Consider the following 27,535-nt stretch of genomic DNA (forward strand, 5'->3'; position numbering starts at 1 on the left):
TTCCTTCCACATCACTTGCCAAATGAAAATGTGTGATTCATATAGTTATATAATAAATAGTAAAAACAGAAAATACTGCAAACATGCACAGCTCAGACATCTGCTGAGAGGAGTGAACAACAGTTAGCGTTTCAAGTTTATGAGCATTGACTCGAGGAATTAACTCAGGTTTCTTCTGCACATGCACTGATTATTTGCACCAGTTGGCGTTTCCATTAACATTTCTAGCATTTAGTTTAATTTATTTTTGAATGTAATATCAGTCTGTTCAGATATACTTTTCCTTGAAATTTATTTTAAATAAATAGTCATAAATCTTGATCCCTCATGAAATTGACTCTGGAAAATCTTCAGTGATCTCTGCTGATTTTTGCCATAATGAGAAGGAGCTGTTTCAAATGCGTCATGGTCTCAGTGTGGGTTATCTCCCAGGCACAGTTGCTGAATCCCTAAAAGGGAGGAAAAAAAGGCAAATGTACTCAATAGTGAAAAATTAGATAATGAACAAGTATCAAGTAGATAAATCAGTGTATTGGCAGGCACATGTTTAAATATCAATGTACCTTCTGTTTCAGAAACTCTCTCAATTTCTGAAAGTATTTAAGAATTGCGGCATTCTTCCTTGGTCTGGTCTCTGAGCCTGGTTTCCGGACACACACATCCAGCTCTCTGAGCTGCCGATCCAACAGAAGCCGGAGGAGTTCCACTGAGCTCTGGACCCAGCTGACTGAGCTCAGGTTCATACTGTAGATCCTGCAGAGGTGATGCAGGGTCTGATGGACAATCTGGATCCTTTCCTGGGCCTGTGCAAAACACACATGGGGACATTAGTAGGGCCGTGGTCTCACAAACGTTTAGAATTAGAACAGAGTGTTTATGAGTCTTAGTACAAGACAAAATCAAACATCAACTTAAAATATACAGACCGCAAATGGAGGGCTACTAACAACTGTGAATTGAAGGCCACATCATTGGCAGTTTCCGTCTACAGCTAGAGATTTCAACAGGGAATGAGCAATGAACCACACGGATGAAGAACAAGACGCTTGACTGAATGAGGGAATGGCATCGATGCCACAGGATGCTACTTACACAGAGACTAGAGTCTGCTCTCCTTTCACCAGAAATAGCGAGGGGGAGATTTTATAGAAATCGACAATCTCACAAAGAGGGGAATCAAGGAGGCGAAACAGACAGTCGTCTGAATGGGTTGTTAAAAAGATTAAACAGTAACTTATAAAGACAGTGGCATAAACAGTTGCATGTTAACTTTGCAAACACGAGGAAAGCTGCAGATGCTGGAAATTCAAGCAACACACAAAAAATGCTGGTGGAACGTAAAATGCCCAGGCAGCATCTATAGGGAGAAGCACCGGCGACGTTTTGGGCCGAGACCCTCGTCAGGACTAACTGAAAGAAGGGATAGTAAGAGATTTGAAAGTGAGAGTGGGAGGGGGAGATCCAAATTGATAGGAGAAGTCCAGAGGGGGTGAGGTGAAGCTAAGAGCTGGAAAGGTGATTGGCAAAAGGGATACAGGGCTGGAGAAGGGAAAGGATCATGGGTCGGGAGGCCTAGGGAGAAAGAAAGGGGGAGGGGAACACCAGAGGGAGATGGAGAACAGGCAAAGAGTGATGGGCAGAGACAGAAACAAAGAGGGGGGAATAAATAAATCAAGGATGGGATAAGAAAGGGAGGAGGGGCATTAACAGAAGTCAGAGAAATCAATGTTCATGCCATCAGGATGGAGGCTACCCAGCCGGTAAATAAGGTGTTGTCCCTCCAACCTGAGTGTGGCTTCATTTTGACAATAGACAAGGCCATGGGTAGACGTATCAGAATGGGAATGGGACATGGAATTAAAATGTGTAGCCCCACAGGGAGATGCTGCTTACTCTGCACCTACACACCTATGCTCTGTCCACCAGGTAGGCTATAACACATAGGAGCATAATTAGACCATTTGGCCCATCTAGTCTGCTAGTAGCCAGGCAGCAGCTAACGAATGGACTTAGGAGAGCTAGAACTGGACATGAAAAGGCCATCACACATTGAATTAAGGAAATCCTCAAGGCAGAACAGTGGATGTAGTCTTATGGATTTTAGTAAGGCATTTGACATGTTCCTCATGGTAAGCTCATTCAAAAAGTAAAGAGGCATTGAATTCAGGGAAACGTGTCTACGTGGATTCAGAGTTGGCTAGCCCACAGAAGGCAGAAGGTGGTAGCACACGGAACACATTCTGACTTGAAGTCTTCTCGCTCGTGGTGTTTGCAAAAATCTGTCCTGAAACTCTTCTCTTTGTAATATTTTTTAAATGACTTAGATCAGGAAGCGGAAGGGAGAGTTAGTAAGTTTGCAGATAACACAAAGATTGATGCTGTTATCCATAGAATAGAGGATTGATTTCGGTTAAAATGGGACATTCATGAAATGCAGAGCTGGGCTGGAAAATGGCAGATGGTGTTCAATTTAGAAAAGTATCAAGTTTTTCTCTTTGGAAGGTCAAAATTGAAGGCAGAATATACAGAGTTAATGGCAGGGATCTTAAGTGGAGGAAAAGAGGGATCTTGAAGTCCATGTCCATGGATCCCTTAAATTTGCTGAGGAAGTTGACAGGATGATTAAGAAGACATCTGGAGTTACTCATAGGATTGAGTGTAAGAGCTGTTAGGTAATGTTGCAGTTCTATGTTCTATGTTTCTATAACTCTTCTATAAAACTCAGGTTAGACCACACTTGGAGTATTGTGTTCAGTTTTGTTCACTTCAATATAGGAAGTACATGGCTTTACAGAGGGTGCAGAGGAGACTTACCATGATGCTGATCAGATTAGAGGACATGTGTCATGAGGATAAATTGGGTTTTTCTCTTTGGAGAGAAGGAAAATGAGAGGTGACTTGATTGAGGTGTACAAGATGATAACAGGCAAAGGTAGAGTGGGCAACAGAGACTTTTTCCCAGGATGAAAATGGCTAATACAAGGAGCATAACTTTCAGGCGTTTGGAGGAATGTATGGGCAGGCAGTGTCAGAGGTAGGTCTTTTACACAGAGAACAGTGGATGCATAGAACGTCTTGCCAGGGTGGTGGTCGAGGCAAATACATTTGGGACATTATTGGGACTCTGAGATAGACATATGCAAGAAAGGAACACGGAGGACTATGAGGGAGGGATGGGTTAGAATGATATTAGAATAGACATTGTGCATGTACTGTGCTGCATTGTTCTCATGCTCATTCACCATTAGCTGCTCAGTATCTTTGGCAATTGAAGCAATCATATACTCCTTAAATGTTGTGAAAATTTTTGCCCTCAATATCTTCACAGACGCTGGGTTCCAAATTTCAAGCATACCCTGGAGGAAAATTTTTCTAATGTCCCATCCAAACCTTTTACTTTTTTGACTTAAATCAATGTAGACACCTCAGCTGTGGGGAAAAATAATGCAATACATTCTAATTCCACCACACATAATTTGATGCACCTCTAATCCCCCCCCCCCCCACACACACACACACACACACACACAGAACCTTCGTCTCCTTGATCCCAGTGGGCCAACTAAGCTGAACAATCATTTAACCAGGTTGGAGGGGGCACTTAATCTTGGGTGTCAGATTATTAGGATGGTGCAGTTGATTTCATCACCCGTGGTGGACACAGTTTGTCTGTTGATTCGAGGAGATTTTGAGGGGATAAGAAGATTTACAGCAGATGGTCAGAAGGGATAAATGCAGTGGGTAGTTGAAACGATCAGGCAGCCTGATCAGGGGGCGCAGGGAGAAGGAGTGAGAGTAACAAGCAGAAGGTCGCAGAGAGCGGCATGTTTAGTGTTAGAGCATGTGAGATGAGGAGAGGGTGTTAGATACACAGTGTGGGCCACCAGTGAGTGGGACACAGGAGGAGATCGACAGGGTGTGAAGGCTGCAGTCAGATATATTCCCTTTGAATGTTTTCCTTAGGATCCGAGCTGGAGTGACAGAAAATGCCAATGACATGGAGAGAAAGCATTGACATTCTGTAATAGTTTATTCACCTGTTCAATTTCAGGTCAGATTCTTAGCATCACACAAATGCCTCGAATAAATTACGTTAAAGTAAAATGCAGAGATTACTCACAGGAACCTCCGCCGAAAGTTTCACCAGCTCCAAGGGCTTGGTTTTCAACGACAGCCTCTCAGTCACACAGTGTCGAGGGAGGCGGCGACCCTGAGACAGAAGATATCAACGTTACTGACAATCCCCACACACAGAAACACCGGACAACAGACTCTTTGAAATCACCTGATTGGTAACAGCAAACAGCCGGGGACTGTCAGGACCGGTCTCTGGGAGCGGGTTCAACTCACCATTTCATTCAGCTCGCCCAGAGTCTCTCTGTTGAGAACTTGCAGTAACTGTAACCTCTCACAGCCCAGGGTCACGGTCACGGTCAACAACAGCCACACACTGCAAACTCTCCAAACACGGCCCAATGCCATCTTCACCCGACACTGAATACAGCACCGATCTGAGAGCAGAATCAGCTCCGAAAACGGGTCTTGTTCGCCGAATGGAACTCTCGATATGGAAATGCCACGGCTTGTGATCCGGGAGCGGACGCCGGTGCTGCCGAGACCCGTGTCTGGGGATCCTGTTCTGAGCTCTCTCTGCCATGCTGCCGGATTTTATATGTGAAAATCCGAAAATAGGTGTCATTCGAAAAGTGAAATGACCGGGATATTTGGGAGCCTGTCGGGAGAGAGCGGTCTCCGCTCTGAAGTAAGGAATCTGAAAGCTGGAGAGTCCAGCTGCAGCGACGGGAAAATCCGCCAGCGGGGAGAGCAACAGCGCTCAGGCTCTTGGTGCGTTCGTTCAGTTCGGGGGTCCAAGGTGTTGTGGAGGGTGGGTCGAGTTTGGCAAGGGACGTGCTTGGGTGAGGACGAGACTGTGTCGGTGCATCCGTCGGGGCTGCATGTTATCAGGGTTACCGTAACACTGCATCTGTCAGCGCTGATCTTCTCTGTTACATCCAACTGCAGTGGTGCCATATCGCAGGGTGGTCAGTGCAGAGCGCCCGGGCCACGTCCTTCTGCTGGCGACTGTGCTCGCTATGAAGATGGTATGGTGTCTGGGTTCTTTACAGAAGACACTTCGGCGTTTCTTTCGTCTCCGGATCGCAAGGCGATTCCGATGCCTGCTCTCTCTGCGGGATAGTCTCCAGCTCAGCTTGCCGCTGGGAAGTGGCTGCGCGGCAAATTCACCCGAAACGAAAGCGTCCCAGGGTAAAAGTGACGGTTCGTCCTTTCCGAAAGTGGGCGTGTTTATCAACAGGAGTGGAACGCCAATAAAACTGCAGAAGCCATGACATCTACTTCCTGATTAAGTGCTGGAGTCCTCGGAGCAGGGGGTTCTCTCTCATTCCTATGGTTTTCGTCACTATCTAGCGCGGGAGTTCTCTGATATTACACTGGTTGAAGTATACATTCCCACCCCAGGCAGATGTCAAATTAACACCGGAGGGATTGAGCTCCGTGATTAACTGGCCTCCCCAATGCCCTCCTCAGTATCGAAGGGCACTTCAACCAGTTTAGCGTGAAGGAGCCTCTACCGAACTACTGCCAGCATGCACCGGGAACATCCAAGGACTCAACACACTCGACCACTGCGGGATGCAACAGTAAAGACACGCAGCAGACCAGCATCCCTATTTTCTTAGTTGAAGGCGATTCAAAATGTCATCGAATACTCTGCCAAACTTCTGCAGATGTACAGTAGAAAGCGTTCTGGCGGGTTGCATCGTGGATTGGTGTGGAAACTCAATGCACAGGAATTCAAGAGGCTGCAGAGTGTAGTACACTCGTCCAGTTTCCTCACTCTCCACACCATAAATGACATCGGCAGGAGACAGTGCCCCAGGAAAGCAACATCCATTATAAACGTTCCCACGAGGCAGAAACTAGAGGAGCCAGAAGACTCACATCTCAAAGCTCTTCAGCAGCTTCTTCCCCACCGTCTCGGGGTCCTGTTCCGACCTGAAATACCCTAACACGACCCTGGATCAACTTGCACAACTTACTTGTGTAGTTATGTCTACTTTTCTTATTTCGTAACTTGTGTATAATTTATGTTCCTGTAAGTTTACAGAACATAGAACAGTACAGCACAGGAACAGGCCCTTCGGCCCACAATGTTGTATCGAGGCAGCTTAAAAATAATTTAAAAACGAATCCCTCCTACCTCCATCTTCCTCATATCCACGTCCATGTGCTTATCTGAACGTCTCTTTAAAAGCCTCTACTACCAAACATTCCACATTCCAGGCATTTACCACTTCCTAAGTAAAAAAACTTACCTCTCGATTCCCCTTTGAACCTGCCCCGACCCACCTTCAATGCATGCCCTCTGGTATTAGATATTTCTACCCTGGGAGAAAAAAGATACTCCCTGTCTACTCTACCTATGCATCTCATCATCATATAACCATATAACAATCACAGCACGGAAACAGGCCATCCTGGCCCTTCTAGTCTGTGCCGAACGCTTACTCTCACCCAGTCCCACTGGCCCGCACTCAGCCCATTACCCTCCATTCCTTTCCTGTCCATATACCTATCCAATTTTACTTTAAATGACAATACCGAACCTGCCTCTACCACTTCTACTGGAAGCTCATTCCACACAGCTACCACTCTCTGAGTAAAGAATATAAAACCCAATCAGCTCTCTCTCCCACCCTATGCTGCTCCAAAGCAAGCAATCCAAATCTGTTCAGCCTCTCGTGATAGCACATGCCCTCTAAACCAGGCAACATCCTGGTAAACCTCTTCTGCACCCTCTCGAAAGCTTCAACATCCTTCCTATAGTGGAGCGACAAGAACTATATGCAAACCACCAGAGGTGGCCTAGCAAGAGTCTATAAAGTTGCAACATAACCTCTTGACCTTTGAACTCAATGCCACGACTGATAAAAACAAGTACTGTATCCCATAAGCCTTCTTAACCACCTTATCGACCTGTGTCCCATTCTTGCCTGCACTACCTTGGAGGTCCTTCTCCTCAGCCTCTTTCCTAACTCTATATACTCACTGTACAGGACTTTGTTTTTGTAAATTACGTTTGCTAACTTCTGTTAGTAATGTTTATAATATGCTGTGCTGTTCTTGCAAACAAAAAGCTAATTTTCATGGCATTTATAACCTGGGCACTGATGCTTCTGACAATAAACTTAAATTTAGAATTTATGATCCTCGTTTCTAAAAGCACGTCAGTTCTCAATCCCAGTCCCATTCTGACCTAACTGCAGCCTCCTCCACTGCCACAGTGAGCCCGATATTAGCAAGAAGAGCCGTACGTTACCCTCCCTGACAGTGCTACTGCATGTGGCTTCTGCTTTTACAAAATGGGCCTGTGTTACACGTTAACTTCGGATTCAACACTTCCTCATTCGAAGGGAGAATATGAGGATGAAAACCAAGAACGTAAATCCAAGTATCATACAGGGAAGATAAAAATCAAGTCAAATCACTGTGAAGTGTACTCATATGCTGAGTGTGACATTGCAGGGGATAGAATAAAGCGGGGGAAGTACCTTTAATAAGATGTGAGAAGACGAAATGTTATATTCTGTGAGGAGGATCAGCGTACACAAAATTTGTATTCCAAAAATGTGAAATATTCAGAATAATTAACATGTAGAAACATCTTCAATGATTTTTTTTATTAAATGTAGAAATATATTATCCATTGCAATTCTCACAATAATAATAAATTAAAACTTTTGAGATACATGTACATACTTTTAAAAATGATCAGAATAAATACAGTATAAATAAATTAAGTTAAATATATCTTCTAACCATTGGAAGAACAATCACATTATGCTCACTGAAGGTCAGTGATGAAATCAAGAGGAATGGTTTTGCAAACCACAACCTGTGCACTAAGTGTAGGTCAGAACATTCCCAATGCATATTCCCATTGCAAAAATGACAATTAGAGGAATAATTTTTGGGAAAACGAACGGAACTTTAAACAATTTTCCTTTGAAAAGGGGCTGAAACCTACAACTCTCAGATTAAACTGATAACACTAGAGGATGCTGGACAGAAGAAATTGCAAAATTTCATGTGCATGAACTTATGAGAAACAAAATTCCACCCAGGATTAATTTTAGGTAGGGAACTAAAATGATGTAAACCATAACAGAGATAAGATGCAGAATGGCAGATAGAGTACGAAGCTGTCCACTGTGCACCTTTTCCAGGAATGGATCATTGCATTACAGTAGCTGCCTGTCTTGATATGAATGGACAAGAATAGGATCATTCAGCAAATTCACATGTCATCACTGAGTAATACTACAAAAATAAATTAATTAATTAATTAATAATACAATAAATTAATACAACATTGATATGGAGAAAGACCCGGACATTATTCCTTCCACATCACTTGCCAAATGAAAATATGTGATTCATATAGTTATATAATAAATAGTAAAAACAGAAAATACTGCAAACATGCACAGCTCCGACAACTGCTGAGAGGAGTGAACAACAGTTAGCGTTTCAAGTTTATGAGCATTGACTCGAGGAATTAACTCAGGTTTCTTCTGCACATGCACTGATTATTTGCACCAGTTGGTGTTTCCATTAACATTTCTAGCATTTAGTTTAATTTATTTTTGAATGTAATATCAGTCTGTTCAGATATACTTTTCCTTGAAATTTATTTTAAATAAATAGTCATAAATCTTGATCCCTCATGAAATTGACTCTGGAAAATCTTCAGTGATCTCTGCTGATTTTTGCCATAATGAGAAGGAGCTGTTTCAAATGCGTCATGGTCTCAGTGCGGGTTATCTCCCAGGCACAGTTGCTGAATCCCTAAAAGGGAGGAAAAAAAGGCAAATGTACTCAATAGTGAAAAATTAGATAATGAACAAGTATCAAGTAGATAAATCAGTGTATTGGCAGGCACATGTTTAAATATCAATGTACCTTCTGTTTCAGAAACTCTCTCAATTTCTGAAAGTATTTAAGAATTGCGGCATTCTTCCTTGGTCTGGTCTCTGAGCCTGGTTTCCGGACACACACATCCAGCTCTCTGAGCTGCCGATCCAACAGAAGCCGAAGGAGTTCCACTGAGCTCTGGACCCAGCTGACTGAGCTCAGGTTCATACTGTAGATCCTGCGGAGGTGATGCAGGGTCTGATGGACAATCTGGATCCTTTCCTGGGCCTGTGCAAAACACACATGGGGACATTAGTAGGGCCGTGGTCTCACAAACGTTTAGAATTAGAACAGAGTGTTTATGAGTCTTAGTACAAGACAAAATCAAACATCAACTTAAAATATACAGACCGCAAATGGAGGGCAACTAACAACTGTGAATTGAAGGCCACATCATTGGCAGTTTCCGTCTACAGCTAGAGATTTCAACAGGGAATGAGCAATGAACCACACGGATGAAGAACAAGATGCTTGACTGAATGAGGGAATGGCATCGATGCCACAGGATGCTACTTACACAGAGACAAGAGTCTGCTCTCCGTTCACCAGAAATAGCGAGGGGGAGATTTTATAGAAATCGACAATCTCACAAAGAGGGGAATCAAGGAGGCGAAACAGACAGTCGTCCGAATGGGTTGTTACAAAGATTAAACAGTAATTTATAAAGACAGTGGCATAAACAGTTGCATGTTAACTTTGCAAACACGAGGAAAGCTGCAGATGCTGGAAATTCAAGCAATACACAAAAAATGCTGGTAGAACACAGCAGGCCAGGCAGCATCTATAGGGAGGAGCACTGTCGACGTTTCGGGCCGAGACCCTTTGTCAGGACCAACTGAAAGGAAAGATAGTAAGAGATTTGAAAGTGGGAGGGGGAGGGGGAGATCCGAAATGAGTAGAAGTCCAGAGGGGGTGGGGTGAAGCTAAGAGCTGGAAAGGTGATTGGCAAAAGGGATACAGGGCTGGAGAAGGGAAAGGATCATGGGACGGGAGGCCCAGGCAGAAAGAAAGGGGGAGGGGGGGAGCACCAGAGGGAGATGGTGAACAGGCAAAGAGTGATGGGCAGAGCCAGAAAGAAAGAGGGGGGAATAAATAAATCAAGGATGGTGTAAGAAAGGGAGGAGGGGCATTAACGGAAGTTAGAGAAATCAATGTTCATGCCATCAGGTTGGAGGCTACCCAGCTGGTATATAATGTGTTGTTCCTCCAACCTGAGTTTGGCTTCATTTTGACAATAGACGAGGTCATGGGTAGATTTATCAGAATGGGAATGGGACATGGAATTAAAATGTGTGGCCACAGGGAGATGCTGCTTACTCTGCACCTACACACCTATGCTCTGTCCACCAGAGAAAGCAGGATCTCCCAGTAGCCACACATTTTAGGTGAACTGGTTAGGGGAATCGATGACAGGTGACTATGGGAATGGGAACTTTTTAGGGGTGTCTTGTAATGTGAGCTGAGGTGTCCTATGTCTGCACCCTGTGGTACCTGATGCCCAATGGCCATCACACATTTTTAAGATAAGCAGATCATAGGCATCTTCTACACTTCAAAACTTGAGTAGAGGCAAATAAAAGTCACAGAAAAAAAGGTGCTGGGGTCCTCTCAGTCCATACCACCCATCAAGCAGCCACCTAAAGAAATCTCTTTCAGAGTGATTGGGGCAGTGGTAGTAGAAGGGAGATGCAGCCTGGAGAGAAACTGTGAGGAAGGAGAGGCAGTGGAACAGCATAAAGGCAGTCAGTTATATGGTGTGAAATATGCCTATTTTAGTACAAGTAATGTCAGGAACAAGGGTGATGAAGTTAGAGCATAGGTCAGTACATGGAAGTTCAATGTTGTGGCCATTACAGAGACTTGCCTGTCAGAAGGGCAAGAATTTTCTGTTGCATTTTCTGGGGTTTAGATTTTTCAAAAGGGACAGGGAGAGAGGGGAAATGGTGGGGGAGTGGGATTGCTAATCTGGGATGGTATCGCAAGGCATCCTTGAGGGATCGTCTACTGAGTCAGTGTTGATGGAAGTCAGAAACAGCAAGGGAGCAGTCACTCTATTGAATGTTTTCTGTCCATCCCCCTACAGTATCCGAGACACTGAGCTGCAGATTGGGAGGCAGATTTTGGAAAGATACAGGGTTGTGGTCATGGGTGACTTCAAGTTCTCTAATATTGATTGTCAGCTCCTCAGTGCAAAAAGTTTAGATGGGACAGAACACGTTAGGTGTGTACTGGAAGGATTCCTGACACAGTGTGCAGACAGGCCAACTAGAGGAGAGGTCACATTAAGACTGGTTCTAGCCAATGAATGTGGTCAGGTGACATATCTTTTTTAGATGAGCATTTTGGAGACAGTGACTACAACTCCCACATCTTTACCATAGCCTTTTAGAAGGATAGGAGCAAACAGTATGATAAATTATTTAATTGGAGGCAGGTGAATTATGATGCTATTAGATAGGAACGAGAGCATAAATTGGGAACAGATGCACTCAGAGAAATGCACCATGGAAATGTGAAGGCTGTAGTACTTGCATGTGATTCTGGATAGGTTTACCCTATAAAGGCAAGGAAAGGATGGTAGGGTGAAGGAATCACGGTTGACAAGAGAAGTGGAACACCTAGTTTAGAGGAAGAAAGAAACATACCTAACATTTAGTAAGACAAGATCAGACTCTTGAGAGTTACAAGGTAGGCTATAACACATAGGAGCATAATTAGACCATTTGGCCCATCTAGTGTAGCAGACGGAACATATTCTGTCTTGAAGTCTTCTCGCTCGTGGTGTTTGCAAAATTCTGTCCTGAGACCCTTCTCTTTGTAATATTTTTTAAAATGACTTAGGTCAGGAAGCGGAAATGAGAGTTAGTAAATTTGCAGATAACACAAAGTTTGATGGTGTTTAGTAGAATAGAGAATTGATTTGGGTTACAATTGAACATTCATGGAATGCAGAGCTGGGCTGGAAAATGGCAGATGGTGTTCAATTTAGAAAAGTATCAAGTTTTTCTCTTTGGAAGGTCAAAATTGAAGGCAGAATATACAGAGTTAATGGCAGGGATCTTAAGTGGAGGAAAAGAGGGATCTTGAAGTCCATGTCCATGGATCCCTTAAAGTTGCTGTGGAAGTTGACAGGATGATTAAGAAGACATATGGAGTTACTCATAGGATTGAGTGTAAGAGCTGTTAGGTAATGTTGCAGTTCTATGTTCTATGTTTCTATAACTCTTCTATAAAACTCTGGTTAGACCACACTTGGAGTATTGTGCTCAGTTTTGTTCACTTCAATATAGGAAGTACATGGCTTTACAGAGGGTGCAGAGGAGACTTACCATGATGCTGATCAGATTAGAGGACATGTGTCATGAGGATAAATTGGGTTTTTCTCTTTGGAGAGAAGGAAAATGAGAGGTGACTTGATTGAGGTGTACAAGATGATAACAGGCAAAGGTAGAGTGGGCAACAGAGACTTTTTCCCAGGATGAAAATGGCTAATACAAGGAGCATAACTTTCAGGCGTTTGGAGGAATGTATGGGCAGGCAGTGTCAGAGGTAGGTCTTTTACACAGAGAACAGTGGATGCATAGAACGTCTTGCCAGGGTGGTGGTCGAGGCAAATACATTTGGGACATTATTGGGACTCTTAGATAGACATATGCAAGAAAGGAACACGGAGGACTATGAGGGAGGGATGGGTTAGAATGATATTAGAATAGACATTGTGCATGTACTGTGCTGCATTGTTCTCATGCTCATTCACCATTAGCTGCTCAGTATCTTTGGCAATTGAAGCAATCATATACTCCTTAAATGTTGTGAAAATTTTTGCCCTCAATATCTTCACAGACGCTGGGTTCCAAATTTCAAGCATACCCTGGAGGAACATTTTTCTAATGTCCCATCCAAACCTCTTACTTTTTTGACTTAAATCAATGTAGACACCTCAGCTGTGGGGAAAAATAATGCAATACATTCTAATTCCACCACACATAATTTGATGCACCTCTATTCCCCCCCCCCCCCACACACACACACACACAGAACCTTCGTCTCCTTGATCCCAGTGGGCCAACTAAGCTGAACAATCATTTAACCAGGTTGGAGGGGGCACTTAATCTTGGGTGTCAGATTATTAGGATGGTGCAGTTGATTTCATCACCCGTGGTGGACACCGTTTTTCTGTTGATTCGAGGAGATTTTGAGGGGATAAGAAGATTTACAGCAGATGGTCAGAAGGAATAAATGCAGTGGGTAGTTGAAACGATCAGACAGCCTGATCAGGGGGCGCAGGGAGAAGGAGTGAGAGTAACAAGCAGAAGGTCGCAGAGAGCGGCATGTTTAGTGTTAGAGCATGTGAGATGAGGAGAGGGTGTTAGATACACAGTGTGGGCCACCAGTGAGTGGGACACAGGAGGAGATCGACAGGGTGTGAAGGCTGCAGTCAGATATATTCCCTTTGAATGTTTTCCTTAGGATCCGAGCTGGAGTGACAGAAAATGCCAATGACATGGAGAGAAAGCATTGACATTCTGTAATAGTTTATTCACCTGTTCAATTTCAAGTCAGATTCTTAGCATCACACAAATATCTCGAATAATTTACGTTAAAGTAAAATGCAGAGATTACTCACAGGAACCTCCGCCGAAAGTTTCACCAGCTCCAAGGGCTTGGTTTTCAACGACAGCCTCTCAGTCACACAGTGTCGAGGGAGGCGGCCACCCTGAGACAGAAGATATCAACGTTACTGACAATCCCCACACACAGAAACACCGGACAACAGACTCTTTGAAATCACCTGATTGGTAACAGCAAACAGCCGGGGACTGTCAGGACCGGTCTCTGGGAGCGGGTTCAACTCACCATTTCATTCAGCTCGCCCAGAGTCTCTCTGTTGAGAACTTGCAGTAACTGTAACCTCTCACAGCCCAGGGTCAGGGTCACGGTCAACAACAGCCACACACTGCAAACTCTCCAAACACGGCCCAATGCCATCTTCACCCGACACTGAATACAGCACCGATCTGAGACCAGAATCAGCTCCGAAAACGGGTCTTGTTCGCCGAATGGAACTCTCGATATGGAAATGCCACGGCTTGTGATCCGGGAGCGAACGCTGGTGCTGCCGAGACCCGTGTCTGGGGATCCTGTTCTGAGCTCTCTCTGCCATGCTGCCGGATTTTATAGGTGAAAATCCGAAAATAGGTTTCATTCGAAAAGTGAAATGACCGGGATATTTGGGAGCCTGTCGGGAGAGAGCGGTCTCCGCTCTGAAGTAAGGAATCTGAAAGCTGGAGAGTCCAGCTGCAGCGACGGGAAAATCCGCCAGCGGGGAGAGCAACAGCGCTCAGGCTCTTGGTGCGTTCGTTCAGTTCGGGGGTCCAAGGTGTTGTGGAGGGTGGGTCGAGTTTGGCAAGGGACGTGCTGGGGTGAGGACGAGACTGTGTCGGTGCATCCGTCGGGGCTGCATGTTATCAGGGTTACCGTAACACTGCATCTTTCAGCGCTGATCTTCTCTGTTACATCCAACTGCAGTGGTGCCATATCGCAGGGTGGTCAGTGCAGAGCGCCCGGGCCACGTCCTTCTGCTGGCGACTGTGCTCGCTATGAAGATGGTATGGTGTCTGGGTTCTTTACAGAAGACACTTCGGCGTTTCTTTCGTCTCCGGATCGCAAGGCGATTCCGATGCCTGCTCTCTCTGCGGGATAGTCTCCAGCTCAGCTTGCCGCTGGGAAGTGGCTGCGCGGCAAATTCACCCGAAACGAAAGCGTCCCAGGGTAAAAGTGACGGTTCGTCCTTTCCGAAAGTGGGCGTGTTTATCAACAGGAGTGGAACGCCAATAAAACTGCAGAAGCCATGACATCTACTTCCTGATTAAGTGCTGGAGTCCTCGGAGCAGGGGGTTCTCTCTCATTCCTATGGTTTTCGTCACTATCTAGCGCGGGAGTTCTCTGATATTACACTGGTTGAAGTATACATTCCCACCCCAGGCAGATGTCAAATTAACACCGGAGGGATTCAGCTCCGTGATTAACTGGCCTCCCCAATGCCCTCCTCAGTATCGAAGGGCACTTCAACCAGTTTAGCGTGAAGGAGCCTCTACCGAACTACTGCCAGCATGCACCGGGAACATCCAAGGACTCAACACACTCGACCACTGCGGGATGCAACAGTAAAGACACGCGCCAGACCAGCATCCCTATTTTCTTAGTTGAAGGCGATTCAAAATGTCATCGAATACTCTGCCAAACTTCTGCAGATGTACAGTAGAAAGCGTTCTGGCGGGTTGCATCGTGGATTGGTGTGGAAACTCAATGCACAGGAATTCAAGAGGCTGCAGAGTGTAGTACACTCGTCCAGTTTCCTCACTCTCCACACCATAAATGACATCGGCAGGAGACAGTGCCCCAGGAAAGCAACATCCATTATAAACGTTCCCACGAGGCAGAAACTAGAGGGGCCAGAAGACTCACATCTCAAAGCTCTTCAGCAGCTTCTTCCCCACCGTCTCGGGGTCCTGTTCCGACCTGAAATACCCTAACACGACCCTGGATTAACTTGCACAACTTACTTGTGTAGTTATGTCTACTTTTCTTATTTCGTAACTTGTGTATAATTTATGTTCCTGTAAGTTTACAGAACATAGAACAGTACAGCACAGGAACAGGCCCTTCGGCCCACAATGTTGTATCGAGGCAGCTTAAAAATAATTTAAAAACGAATCCCTCCTACCTCCATCTTCCTCATATCCACGTCCATGTGCTTATCTAAACATCTCTTTAAAAGCCTCTTCTACCATACAGGCAGCACATTCCAGGCATCTACCACTTCCTAAGTAAAAAAACTTACCTCTCGATTCCCCTTTGAACCTGCCCCGACCCACCTTCAATGCATGCCCTCTGGTATTAGATATTTCTACCCTGGGAGAAAAAAGATACTCCCTGTCTACTCTACCTATGCATCTCATCATCATATAACCATATAACAATCACAGCACGGAAACAGGCCATCCTGGCCCTTCTAGTCTGTGCCGAACGCTTACTCTCACCCAGTCCCACTGGCCCGCACTCAGCCCATTACCCTCCATTCCTTTCCTGTCCATATACCTATCCAACTTTACTTTAAATGACAATACCGAACCTGCCTCTACCACTTCTACTGGAAGCTCATTCCACACAGTTACCACTCTCTGAGTAAAGAATATAAACCACTATCAGCTCTCCCTCCCAGCCTATGCTGCTCCAAAGCAAACAACCCAAGTTTGTTCAGCCTCTCGTGACAGCACATGCCCTCTAAACCAGGCAACATCCTGGTAAACCTCTTCTGCACCCTCTCGAAATCTTCAACATCCTTCCTATAGTGGAGCGACAAGAACTATATGCAAACCACCAGAGGTGGCCTAACAAGAGTCGATAAAGTTGCAACGTAACCTCTTGACCTTTGAACTCAATGCCACGACTGATAAAAACAAGTACTGTATCCCATAAGCCTTCTTAACCACCTTATCGACCTGTGTCCCATTCTTGCCTGCACTACCTTGGAGGTCCTTCTCCTCAGCCTCTTTCCTAACTCTATATACTCACTGTACAGGACTTTGTTTTTGTAAATTACGTTTGCTAACTTCTGTTAGTAATGTTTATAATATGCTGTGCTGTTCTTGCAAACAAAAAGCTAATTTTCATGGCATTTATAACGTGAGCACTGATGCTTCTGACAATAAACTTAAATTTAGAATTTATGATCCTGGATTCTAAAAGCACGTCTGTTCTCAATCCCAGTCCCATTCTGACCTAACTGCAGCCTCCTCCACTGCCACAGTGAGCCCGATATTAGCAAGAAGAGCCGTACGTTACCCTCCCTGACAGTGCTACTGCATGTGGCTTCTGCTTTTACAAAATGGGCCTGTGTTACACGTTCACTTCGGATTCAACACTTCCTCATTCGAAGGGAGAATATGAGGATGAAAACCAAGAACGTAAATCCAAGTATCATACAGGGAAGATAAAAATCAAGTCAAATCACTGTGAAGTGTACTCATATGCTGAGTGTGACATTGCAGGGGATAGAATAAAGCGGGGGAAGTACCTTTAACAAGATGTGAGAAGACGAAATGTTATATTCTGTGAGGAGGATCAGCGTGCACAAAATTTGTATTCCAAAAATGTGAAATATTCAGAATAATTAACATGTAGAAACATCTTCAATGATTTTTTTATTAAATGTAGAAATATATTATCCATTGCAATTCTCACAATAATAATAAATTAAAAGTTTTGAGATACATGTACATACTTTTAAAAATGATCAGAATAAATACAGTATAAATAAATTAAGTTAAATATATCTTCTAACCATTGGAAGAACAATCACATTATGCTCACTGAAGGTCAGTGATGAAATCAAGAGGAATGGTTTTGCAAACCACAACCTGTGCACTAAGTGTAGGTCAGAACATTCCCAATGCATATTCCCATTGCAAAAATGACAATTAGAGGAATAATTTTTGGGAAAACGAACGGAACTTTAAACAATTTTCCTTTGAAAAGGGGCTGAAACCTACAACTCTCAGATTAAACTGATAACACTAGAGGATGCTGGACAGAAGAAATTGCAAAATTTCATGTGCATGAACTTATGAGAAACAAAATTCCACCCAGGATTAATTTTAGGTAGGGAACTAAAATGATGTAAACCATAACAGAGATAAGATGCAGAATGGCAGATAGAGTACGAAGCTGTCCACTGTGCACCTTTTCCAGGAATGGATCATTGCATTACAGTAGCTGCCTGTCTTGATATGAATGGACAAGAATAGGATCATTCGGCAAATTCACATGTCATCACTGAGTAATACTACAAAAATAAATTAATAAATAAATAATACAATAAATTAATACAACACTGGATATGGAGAAAGACCCGGACATTATTCCTTCCACATCACTTGCCAAATGAAAATGTGTGATTCATATAGTTATATAATAAATAGTAAAAACAGAAAATACTGCAAACATGCACAGCTCAGACAACTGCTGAGAGGAGTGAACAACAGTTAGTGTTTCAAGTTTATGAGCATTGACTCGAGGAATTAACTCAGGTTTCTTCTGCACATGCACTGATTATTTGCACCAGTTGGCGTTTCCATTAACATTTCTAGCATTTAGTTTAATTTATTTTTGAATGTAATATCAGTCTGTTCAGATATACTTTTCCTTGAAATTTATTTTAAATAAATAGTCATAAATCTTGATCCCTCATGAAATTGACTCTGGAAAATCTTCAGTGATCTCTGTTGATTTTTGCCATAATGAGAAGGAGCTGTTTCAAATGCGTCATGGTCTCAGTGCGGGTTATCTCCCAGGCACAGTTGCTGAATCCCTAAAAGGGAGGAAAAAAAGGCAAATGTACTCAATAGTGAAAAATTAGATAATGAACAAGTATCAAGTAGATAAATCAGTGTATTGGCAGGCACATGTTTAAATATCAATGTACCTTCTGTTTCAGAAACTCTCTCAATTTCTGAAAGTATTTAAGAATTGCGGCATTCTTCCTTGGTCTGGTCTCTGAGCCTGGTTTCCGGACACACACATCCAGCTCTCTGAGCTGCCGATCCAACAGAAGCCGAAGGAGTTCCACTGAGCTCTGGACCCAGCTGACTGAGCTCAGGTTCATACTGTAGATCCTGCGGAGGTGATGCAGGGTCTGATGGACAATCTGGATCCTTTCCTGGGCCTGTGCAAAACACACATGGGGACATTAGTAGGGCCGTGGTCTCACAAACGTTTAGAATTAGAACAGAGTGTTTATGAGTCTTAGTACAAGACAAAATCAAACATCAACTTAAAATATACAGACCGCAAATGGAGGGCTACTAACAACTGTGAATTGAAGGCCACATCATTGGCAGTTTCCGTCTACAGCTAGAGATTTCAACAGGGAATGAGCAATGAACCACCCGGATGAAGAACAAGACGCTTGACTGAATGAGGGAATGGCATCGATGCCACAGGATGCTACTTACACAGAGACAAGAGTCTGCTCTCCTTTCACCAGAAATAGCGAGGGGGAGATTTTATAGACATCGACAATCTCACAAAGAGGGGAATCAAGGAGGCGAAACAGACAGTCTTCCGAATGGGTTGTTAAAAAGATTAAACAGTAATTTATAAAGACAGTGGCATAAACAGTTGCATGTTAACTTTGCAAACACGAGGAAAGCTGCAGATGCTGGAAATTCAAGCAACACACAAAAAATGCTGGTAGAACACAGCAGGCCAGGCAGCATCTATAGGGAGGAGCACTGTCGACGTTTCGGGCCGAGACCCTTTGTCAGGACTAACTGAAAGGAAAGATAGTAAGAGATTTGAAAGTGGGAGGGGGAGGGGGAGATCCGAAATGATAGTAGAAGTCCAGAGGGGGTGGGGTGAAGCTAAGAGCTGGAAAGGTGATTGGCAAAAGGGATACAGGGCTGGAGAAGGGAAAGGATCATGGGACGGGAGGCCTAGGCAGAAAGAAAGGGGGAGGGGGGGAGCACCAGAGGGAGATGGTGAACAGGCAAAGAGTGATGGGCAGAGCCAGAAAGAAAGAGGGGGGAATAAATAAATCAAGGATGGTGTAAGAAAGGGAGGAGGGGCATTAACGGAAGTTAGAGAAATCAATGTTCATGCCATCAGGTTGGAGGCTACCCAGCTGGTATATAATGTGTTGTTCCTCCAACCTGAGTTTGGCTTCATTTTGACAATAGACGAGGTCATGGGTAGATTTATCAGAATGGGAATGGGACATGGAATTAAAATGTGTGGCCACAGGGAGATGCTGCTTACTCTGCACCTACACACCTATGCTCTGTCCACCAGAGAAAGCAGGATCTCCCAGTAGCCACACATTTTAGGTGAACTGGTTAGGGGAATCGATGACAGGTGACTATGGGAATGGGAACTTTTTAGGGGTGTCTTGTAATGTGAGCTGAGGTGTCCCATGTCTGCACCCTGTGGTACCTGATGCCCAATGGCCATCACACATTTTTAAGATAAGCAGATCATAGGCATCTTCTACACTTCAAAACTTGAGTAGAGGCAAATAAAAGTCACAGAAAAAAAGGTGCTGGGGTCTTCTCAGTCCATACCACCCATCAAGCAGCCACCTAAAGAAATCTCTTTCAGAGTGATTGGGGCAGTGGTAGTAGAAGCGAGATGCAGCCTGGAGAGAAACTGCGAGGAAGGAGAGGCAGTGGAACAGCATAAAGGCAGTCAGTTATATGGTGTGAAATATGTCTATTTTAGTACAAGTAATGTCAGGAACAAGGGTGATGAAGTTAGAGCATAGGTCAGTACATGGAAGTTCAATGTTGTGGCCATTACAGAGACTTGCCTGTCAGAAGGGCAAGAATTTTCTGTTGCATTTTCTGGGGTTTAGATTTTTCAAAAGGGACAGGGAGAGAGGGGAAATGGTGGGGGAGTGGGATTGCTAATCTGGGATGGTATCGCAGGGCATCCTTGAGGGATCGTCTACTGAGTCAGTGTTGATGGAAGTCAGAAACAGCAAGGGAGCAGTCACTCTATTGAATGTTTTCTGTCCATCCCCCTACAGTATCCGAGATACTGAGCTGCAGATTGGGAGGCAGATTTTGGAAAGATACAGGGTTGTGGTCATGGGTGACTTCAAGTTCTCTAATATTGATTGTCAGCTCCTCAGTGCAAAAAGTTTAGATGGGACAGAACACGTTAGGTGTGTACTGGAAGGATTCCTGACACAGTGTGCAGACAGGCCAACTAGAGGAGAGGTCACATTAAGACTGGTTCTAGCCAATGAACGTGGTCAGGTGACATATCTTTTTTAGATGAGCATTTTGGAGACAGTGACTACAACTCCCACATCTTTACCATAGCCTTTTAGAAGGATAGGAGCAAACAGTATGATAAATTATTTAATTGGAGGCAGGTGAATTATGATGCTATTAGATAGGAACGAGAGCATAAATTGGGAACAGATGCACTCAGAGAAATGCACCATGGAAATGTGAAGGCTGTAGTACTTGCATGTGATTCTGGATAGGTTTACCCTATAAAGGCAAGGAAAGGATGGTAGGGTGAAGGAATCACGGTTGACAAGAGAAGTGGAACACCTAGTTTAGAGGAAGAAAGAAACATACCTAACATTTAGTAAGACAAGATCAGACTCTTGAGAGTTACAAGGTAGGCTATAACACATAGGAGCATAATTAGACCATTTGGCCCATCTAGTCTGCTAGTAGCCAGGCAGCAGCTAACAAATGGACTTAGGAGAGCTAGAACTGGACATGAAAAGGCCATCACACATCGAATTAAGGAAATCCCCAAGGCAGAACAGTGGATGTAGTCTTATGGATTTTAGTAACGCATTTGACATGTTCCTCATGGTAAGCTCATTCAAAAAGTAAAGAGGCATTGAATTCAGGGAAACGTGTCTACGTGGATTCAGAGTTGGCTAGCCCACAGAAGGCAGAAGGTGGTAGCACACGGAACACATTCTGACTTGAAGTCTTCTCGCTCGTGGTGTTTGCAAAAATCTGTCCTGAAACTCTTCTCTTTGTAATATTTTTTAAATGACTTAGATCAGGAAGCGGAAGGGAGAGTTAGTAAGTTTGCAGATAACACAAAGATTGATGCTGTTATCCATAGAATAGAGGATTGATTTCGGTTAAAATGGGACATTCATGAAATGCAGAGCTGGGCTGGAAAATGGCAGGTGGTGTTCAATTTAGAAAAGTATCAAGTTTTTCTCTTTGGAAGGTCAAAATTGAAGGCAGAATATACAGAGTTAATGGCAGGGATCTTAAGTGGAGGAAAAGAGGGATCTTGAAGTCCATGTCCATGGATCCCTTAAATTTGCTGAGGAAGTTGACAGGATGATTAAGAAGACATCTGGAGTTACTCATAGGATTGAGTGTAAGAGCTGTTAGGTAATGTTGCAGTTCTATGTTCTATGTTTCTATAACTCTTCTATAAAACTCAGGTTAGACCACACTTGGAGTATTGTGTTCAGTTTTGTTCACTTCAATATAGGAAGTACATGGCTTTACAGAGGGTGCAGAGGAGACTTACCATGATGCTGATCAGATTAGAGGACATGTGTCATGAGGATAAATTGGGTTTTTCTCTTTGGAGAGAAGGAAAATGAGAGGTGACTTGATTGAGGTGTACAAGATGATAACAGGCAAAGGTAGAGTGGGCAACAGAGACTTTTTCCCAGGATGAAAATGGCTAATAAAAGGAGCATAACTTTCAGGCGTTTGGAGGAATGTATGGGCAGGCAGTGTCAGAGGTAGGTCTTTTACACAGAGAACAGTGGATGCATAGAACGTCTTGCCAGGGTGGTGGTCGAGGCAAATACATTTGGGACATTATTGGGACTCTGAGATAGACATATGCAAGAAAGGAACACGGAGGACTATGAGGGAGGGATGGGTTAGAATGATATTAGAATAGACATTGTGCATGTACTGTGCTGCATTGTTCTCATGCTCATTCACCATTAGCTGCTCAGTATCTTTGGCAATTGAAGCAATCATATACTCCTTAAATGTTGTGAAAATTTCTGCCCTCAATATCTTCACAGACACTGGGTTCCAAATTTCAAGCATACCCTGGAGGAACATTTTTATCATGTCCCATCCAAACCTCTTACTTTTTTGTCTTAAATCCATGTAGACACCTCAGCTGTGGGGAAAAATAATGCAATACATTCTAATTCCACCACACATAATTTGATGCACCTCTATTCCCCCCCCCCCCCACACACACACACACACAGAACCTTCGTCTCCTTGATCCCAGTGGGCCAACTAAGCTGAACAATCATTTAACCAGGTTGGAGGGGGCACTTAATCTTGGGTGTCAGATTATTAGGATGGTGCAGTTGATTTCATCACCCGTGGTGGACACGGTTTTTCTGTTGATTCGAGGAGATTTTGAGGGGATAAGAAGATTTACAGCAGATGGTCAGAAGGGATAAATGCAGTGGGTAGTTGAAACGATCAGACAGCCTGATCAGGGGGCGCAGGGAGAAGGAGTGAGAGTAACAAGCAGAAGGTCGCAGAGAGCGGCATGTTTAGTGTTAGAGCATGTGAGATGAGGAGAGGGTGTTAGATACACAGTGTGGGCCACCAGTGAGTGGGACACAGGAGGAGATCGACAGGGTGTGAAGGCTGCAGTCAGATATATTCCCTTTGAATGTTTTCCTTAGGATCCGAGCTGGAGTGACAGAAAATGCCAATGACATGGAGAGAAAGCATTGACATTCTGTAATAGTTTATTCACCTGTTCAATTTCAAGTCAGATTCTTAGCATCACAAAAATATCTCGAATAATTTACGTTAAAGTAAAATGCAGAGATTACTCACAGGAACCTCCGCCGAAAGTTTCACCAGCTCCAAGGGCTTGGTTTTCAACGACAGCCTCTCAGTCACACAGTGTCGAGGGAGGCGGCCACCCTGAGACAGAAGATATCAACGTTACTGACAATCCCCACACACAGAAACACCGGACAACAGACTCTTTGAAATCACCTGATTGGTAACAGCAAACAGCCGGGGACTGTCAGGACCGGTCTCTGGGAGCGGGTTCAACTCACCATTTCATTTAGCTCGCCCAGAGTCTCTCTGTTGAGAACTTGCAGTAACTGTAACCTCTCACAGCCCAGGGTCAGGGTCACGGTCAACAACAGCCACACACTGCAAACTCTCCAAACACGGCCCAATGCCATCTTCACCCGACACTGAATACAGCACCGATCTGAGACCAGAATCAGCTCCGAAAACGGGTCTTGTTCGCCGAATGGAACTCTCGATATGGAAATGCCACGGCTTGTGATCCGGGAGCGAACGCTGGTGCTGCCGAGACCCGTGTCTGGGGATCCTGTTCTGAGCTCTCTCTGCCATGCTGCCGGATTTTATATGTGAAAATCCGAAAATAGGTTTCATTCGAAAAGTGAAATGACCGGGATATTTGGGAGCCTGTCGGGAGAGAGCGGTCTCCGCTCTGAAGTAAGGAATCTGAAAGCTGGAGAGTCCAGCTGCAGCGACGGGAAAATCCGCCAGCGGGGAGAGCAACAGCGCTCAGGCTCTTGGTGCGTTCGTTCAGTTCGGGGGTCCAAGGTGTTGTGGAGGGTGGGTCGAGTTTGGCAAGGGACGTGCTGGGGTGAGGACGTGACTGTGTCGGTGCATCCGTCGGGGCTGCATGTTATCAGGGTTACCGTAACACTGCATCTGTCAGCGCTGATCTTCTCTGTTACATCCAACTGCAGTGGTGCCATATCGCAGGGTGGTCAGTGCAGAGCGCCCGGGCCACGTCCTTCTGCTGGCGACTGTGCTCGCTATGAAGATGGTATGGTGTCTGGGTTCTTTACAGAAGACACTTCGGCGTTTCTTTCGTCTCCGGATCGCAAGGCGATTCCGATGCCTGCTCTCTCTGCGGGATAGTCTCCAGCTCAGCTTGCCGCTGGGAAGTGGCTGCGCGGCAAATTCACCCGAAACGAAAGCGTCCCAGGGTAAAAGTGACGGTTCGTCCTTTCCGAAAGTGGGCGTGTTTATCAACAGGAGTGGAACGCCAATAAAACTGCAGAAGCCATGACATCTACTTCCTGATTAAGTGCTGGAGTCCTCGGAGCAGGGGGTTCTCTCTCATTCCTATGGTTTTCGTCACTATCTAGCGCGGGAGTTCTCTGATATTACACTGGTTGAAGTATACATTCCCAGTGCCCCAGGAAAGCAACATCCATTATAAACGTTCCCACGAGGCAGAAACTAGAGGGGCCAGAAGACTCACATCTCAAAGCTCTTCAGCAGCTTCTTCCCCACCGTCTCGGGGTCCTGTTCCGACCTGAAATACCCTAACACGACCCTGGATCAACTTGCACAACTTACTTGTGTAGTTATGTCTACTTTTCTTATTTCGTAACTTGTGTATAATTTATGTTCCTGTAAGTTTACAGAACATAGAACAGTACAGCACAGGAACAGGCCCTTCGGCCCACAATGTTGTATCGAGGCAGCTTAAAAATAATTTAAAAACGAATCCCTCCTACCTCCATCTTCCTCATATCCACGTCCATGTGCTTATCTGAACGTCTCTTTAAAAGCCTCTACTACCAAACATTCCACATTCCAGGCATTTACCACTTCCTAAGTAAAAAAACTTACCTCTCGATTCCCCTTTGAACTTGCCCCGACCCACCTTCAATGCATGCCCTCTGGTATTAGATATTTCTACCCTGGGAGAAAAAAGATACTCCCTGTCTACTCTACCTATGCATCTCATCATCATATAACCATATAACAATCACAGCACGGAAACAGGCCATCCTGGCCCTTCTAGTCTGTGCCGAACGCTTACTCTCACCCAGTCCCACTGGCCCGCACTCAGCCCATTACCCTCCATTCCTTTCCTGTCCATATACCTATCCAATTTTACTTTAAATGACAATACCGAACCTGCCTCTACCACTTCTACTGGAAGCTCATTCCACACAGCTACCACTCTCTGAGTAAAGAATATAAAACCCAATCAGCTCTCTCTCCCACCCTATGCTGCTCCAAAGCAAGCAATCCAAATCTGTTCAGCCTCTCGTGATAGCACATGCCCTCTAAACCAGGCAACATCCTGGTAAACCTCTTCTGCACCCTCTCGAAAGCTTCAACATCCTTCCTATAGTGGAGCGACAAGAACTATATGCAAACCACCAGAGGTGGCCTAGCAAGAGTCTATAAAGTTGCAACATAACCTCTTGACCTTTGAACTCAATGCCACGACTGATAAAAACAAGTACTGTATCCCATAAGCCTTCTTAACCACCTTATCGACCTGTGTCCCATTCTTGCCTGCACTACCTTGGAGGTCCTTCTCCTCAGCCTCTTTCCTAACTCTATATACTCACTGTACAGGACTTTGTTTTTGTAAATTACGTTTGCTAACTTCTGTTAGTAATGTTTATAATATGCTGTGCTGTTCTTGCAAACAAAAAGCTAATTTTCATGGCATTTATAACCTGGGCACTGATGCTTCTGACAATAAACTTAAATTTAGAATTTATGATCCTGGATTCTAAAAGTTCTCAATCCCAGTCCCATTCTGACCTGACTGCAGCCTCCTCCACTGCCACAGTGAGCCCGATATTAGCAAGAAGAGCCGTACGTTACCCTCCCTGACAGTGCTACTGCATGTGGCTTCTGCTTTTACAAAATAGGCCTGTGTTACACGTTCACTTCGGATTCAACACTTCCTCATTCGAAGGGAGAATATGAAGATGAAAACCAAGAACGTAAATCCAAGTATCATACAGGGAAGATAAAAATCAAGTCAAATCACTGTGAAGTGTACTCATATGCTGAGTGTGACATTGCAAGGGATAGAATAAAGCGGGGGAAGTACCTTTAACAAGATGTGAGAAGACGAAATGTTATATTCTGTGAGGAGGATCAGCGTGCACAAAATTTGTATTCCAAAAATGTGAAATATTCAGAATAATTAACATGTAGAAACATCTTCAATGATTTTTTTATTAAATGTAGAAATATATTATCCATTGCAATTCTCACAATAATAATAAATTAAAACTTTTGAGATACATGTACATACTTTTAAAAATGATCAGAATAAATACAGTATAAATAAATTAAGTTAAATATATCTTCTAACCATTGGAAGAACAATCACATTATGCTCACTGAAGGTCAGTGATGAAATCAAGAGGAATGGTTTTGCAAACCACAACCTGTGCACTAAGTGTAGGTCAGAACATTCCCAATGCATATTCCCATTGCAAAAATGACAATTAGAGGAATAATTTTTGGGAAAACGAACGGAACTTTAAACAATTTTCCTTTGAAAAGGGGCTGAAACCTACAACTCTCAGATTAAACTGATAACACTAGAGGATGCTGGACAGAAGAAATTGCAAAATTTCATTTGCATGAACTTATGAGAAACAAAATTCCACCCAGGATTAATTTTAGGTAGGGAACTAAAATGATGTAAACCATAACAGAGATAAGATGCAGAATGGCAGATAGAGTACGAAGCTGTCCACTGTGCACCTTTTCCAGGAATGGATCATTGTGTTACAGTAGCTGCCTGTCTTGATATGAATGGACAAGAATAGGATCATTCAGCAAATTCACATGTCATCACTGAGTAATACTACAAAAATAAATTAATTAATAAATAATACAATAAATTAATACAACACTGGATATGGAGAAAGACCCAGACATTATTCCTTCCACATCACTTGCCAAATGAAAATGTGTGATTCATATAGTTATATAATAAATAGTAAAAACAGAAAATACTGCAAACATGCACAGCTCAGACAACTGCTGAGAGGAGTGAACAACAGTTAGTGTTTCAAGTTTATGAGCATTGACTCGAGGAATTAACTCAGGTTTCTTCTGCACATGCACTGATTATTTGCACCAGTTGGCGTTTCCATTAACATTTCTAGCATTTAGTTTAATTTATTTTTGAATGTAATATCAGTCTGTTCAGATATACTTTTCCTTGAAATTTATTT

The 27,535-nt window shown here is 43.9% G+C and overlaps 3 protein-coding genes across 3 annotated transcripts; all 3 read right to left on the minus strand.

The window, feature by feature from the left end:
- Positions 1-350: 350 nt before the first annotated feature.
- Positions 351-4,482, minus strand: LOC132392136 (interferon tau-like). Its single transcript, XM_059965984.1, has 4 exons — positions 4,351-4,482; positions 4,121-4,210; positions 564-803; positions 351-449 (listed from the first exon to the last, which is right to left on the minus strand). The coding sequence occupies exons 1-4, from the start codon at positions 4,480-4,482 to the stop codon at positions 351-353; spliced, it is 561 nt and encodes a 186-aa protein (XP_059821967.1).
- A 4,029-nt stretch (positions 4,483-8,511) lies between these two features.
- Positions 8,512-14,110, minus strand: LOC132392296 (interferon tau-like). The gene is made up of 4 exons (XM_059966119.1): positions 13,852-14,110; positions 13,622-13,711; positions 8,983-9,222; positions 8,512-8,868 (listed from the first exon to the last, which is right to left on the minus strand). The coding sequence occupies exons 1-4, from the start codon at positions 13,981-13,983 to the stop codon at positions 8,770-8,772; spliced, it is 561 nt and encodes a 186-aa protein (XP_059822102.1). The 5' UTR covers positions 13,984-14,110; the 3' UTR covers positions 8,512-8,769.
- Positions 14,111-18,268: 4,158 nt separating this feature from the next.
- On the minus strand, positions 18,269-24,245 carry LOC132392297 (interferon tau-like). Its single transcript, XM_059966120.1, has 4 exons — positions 23,600-24,245; positions 23,370-23,459; positions 18,482-18,721; positions 18,269-18,367 (listed from the first exon to the last, which is right to left on the minus strand). Exons 1-4 carry the CDS (start codon positions 23,729-23,731, stop codon positions 18,269-18,271), a joined length of 561 nt encoding a protein of 186 aa, XP_059822103.1. The 5' UTR covers positions 23,732-24,245.
- Positions 24,246-27,535: the final 3,290 nt, after the last annotated feature.

This window comes from Hypanus sabinus, chromosome 4 (genome assembly GCF_030144855.1).
Source record: "Hypanus sabinus isolate sHypSab1 chromosome 4, sHypSab1.hap1, whole genome shotgun sequence".
NCBI lineage: Eukaryota > Metazoa > Chordata > Chondrichthyes > Myliobatiformes > Dasyatidae > Hypanus > Hypanus sabinus.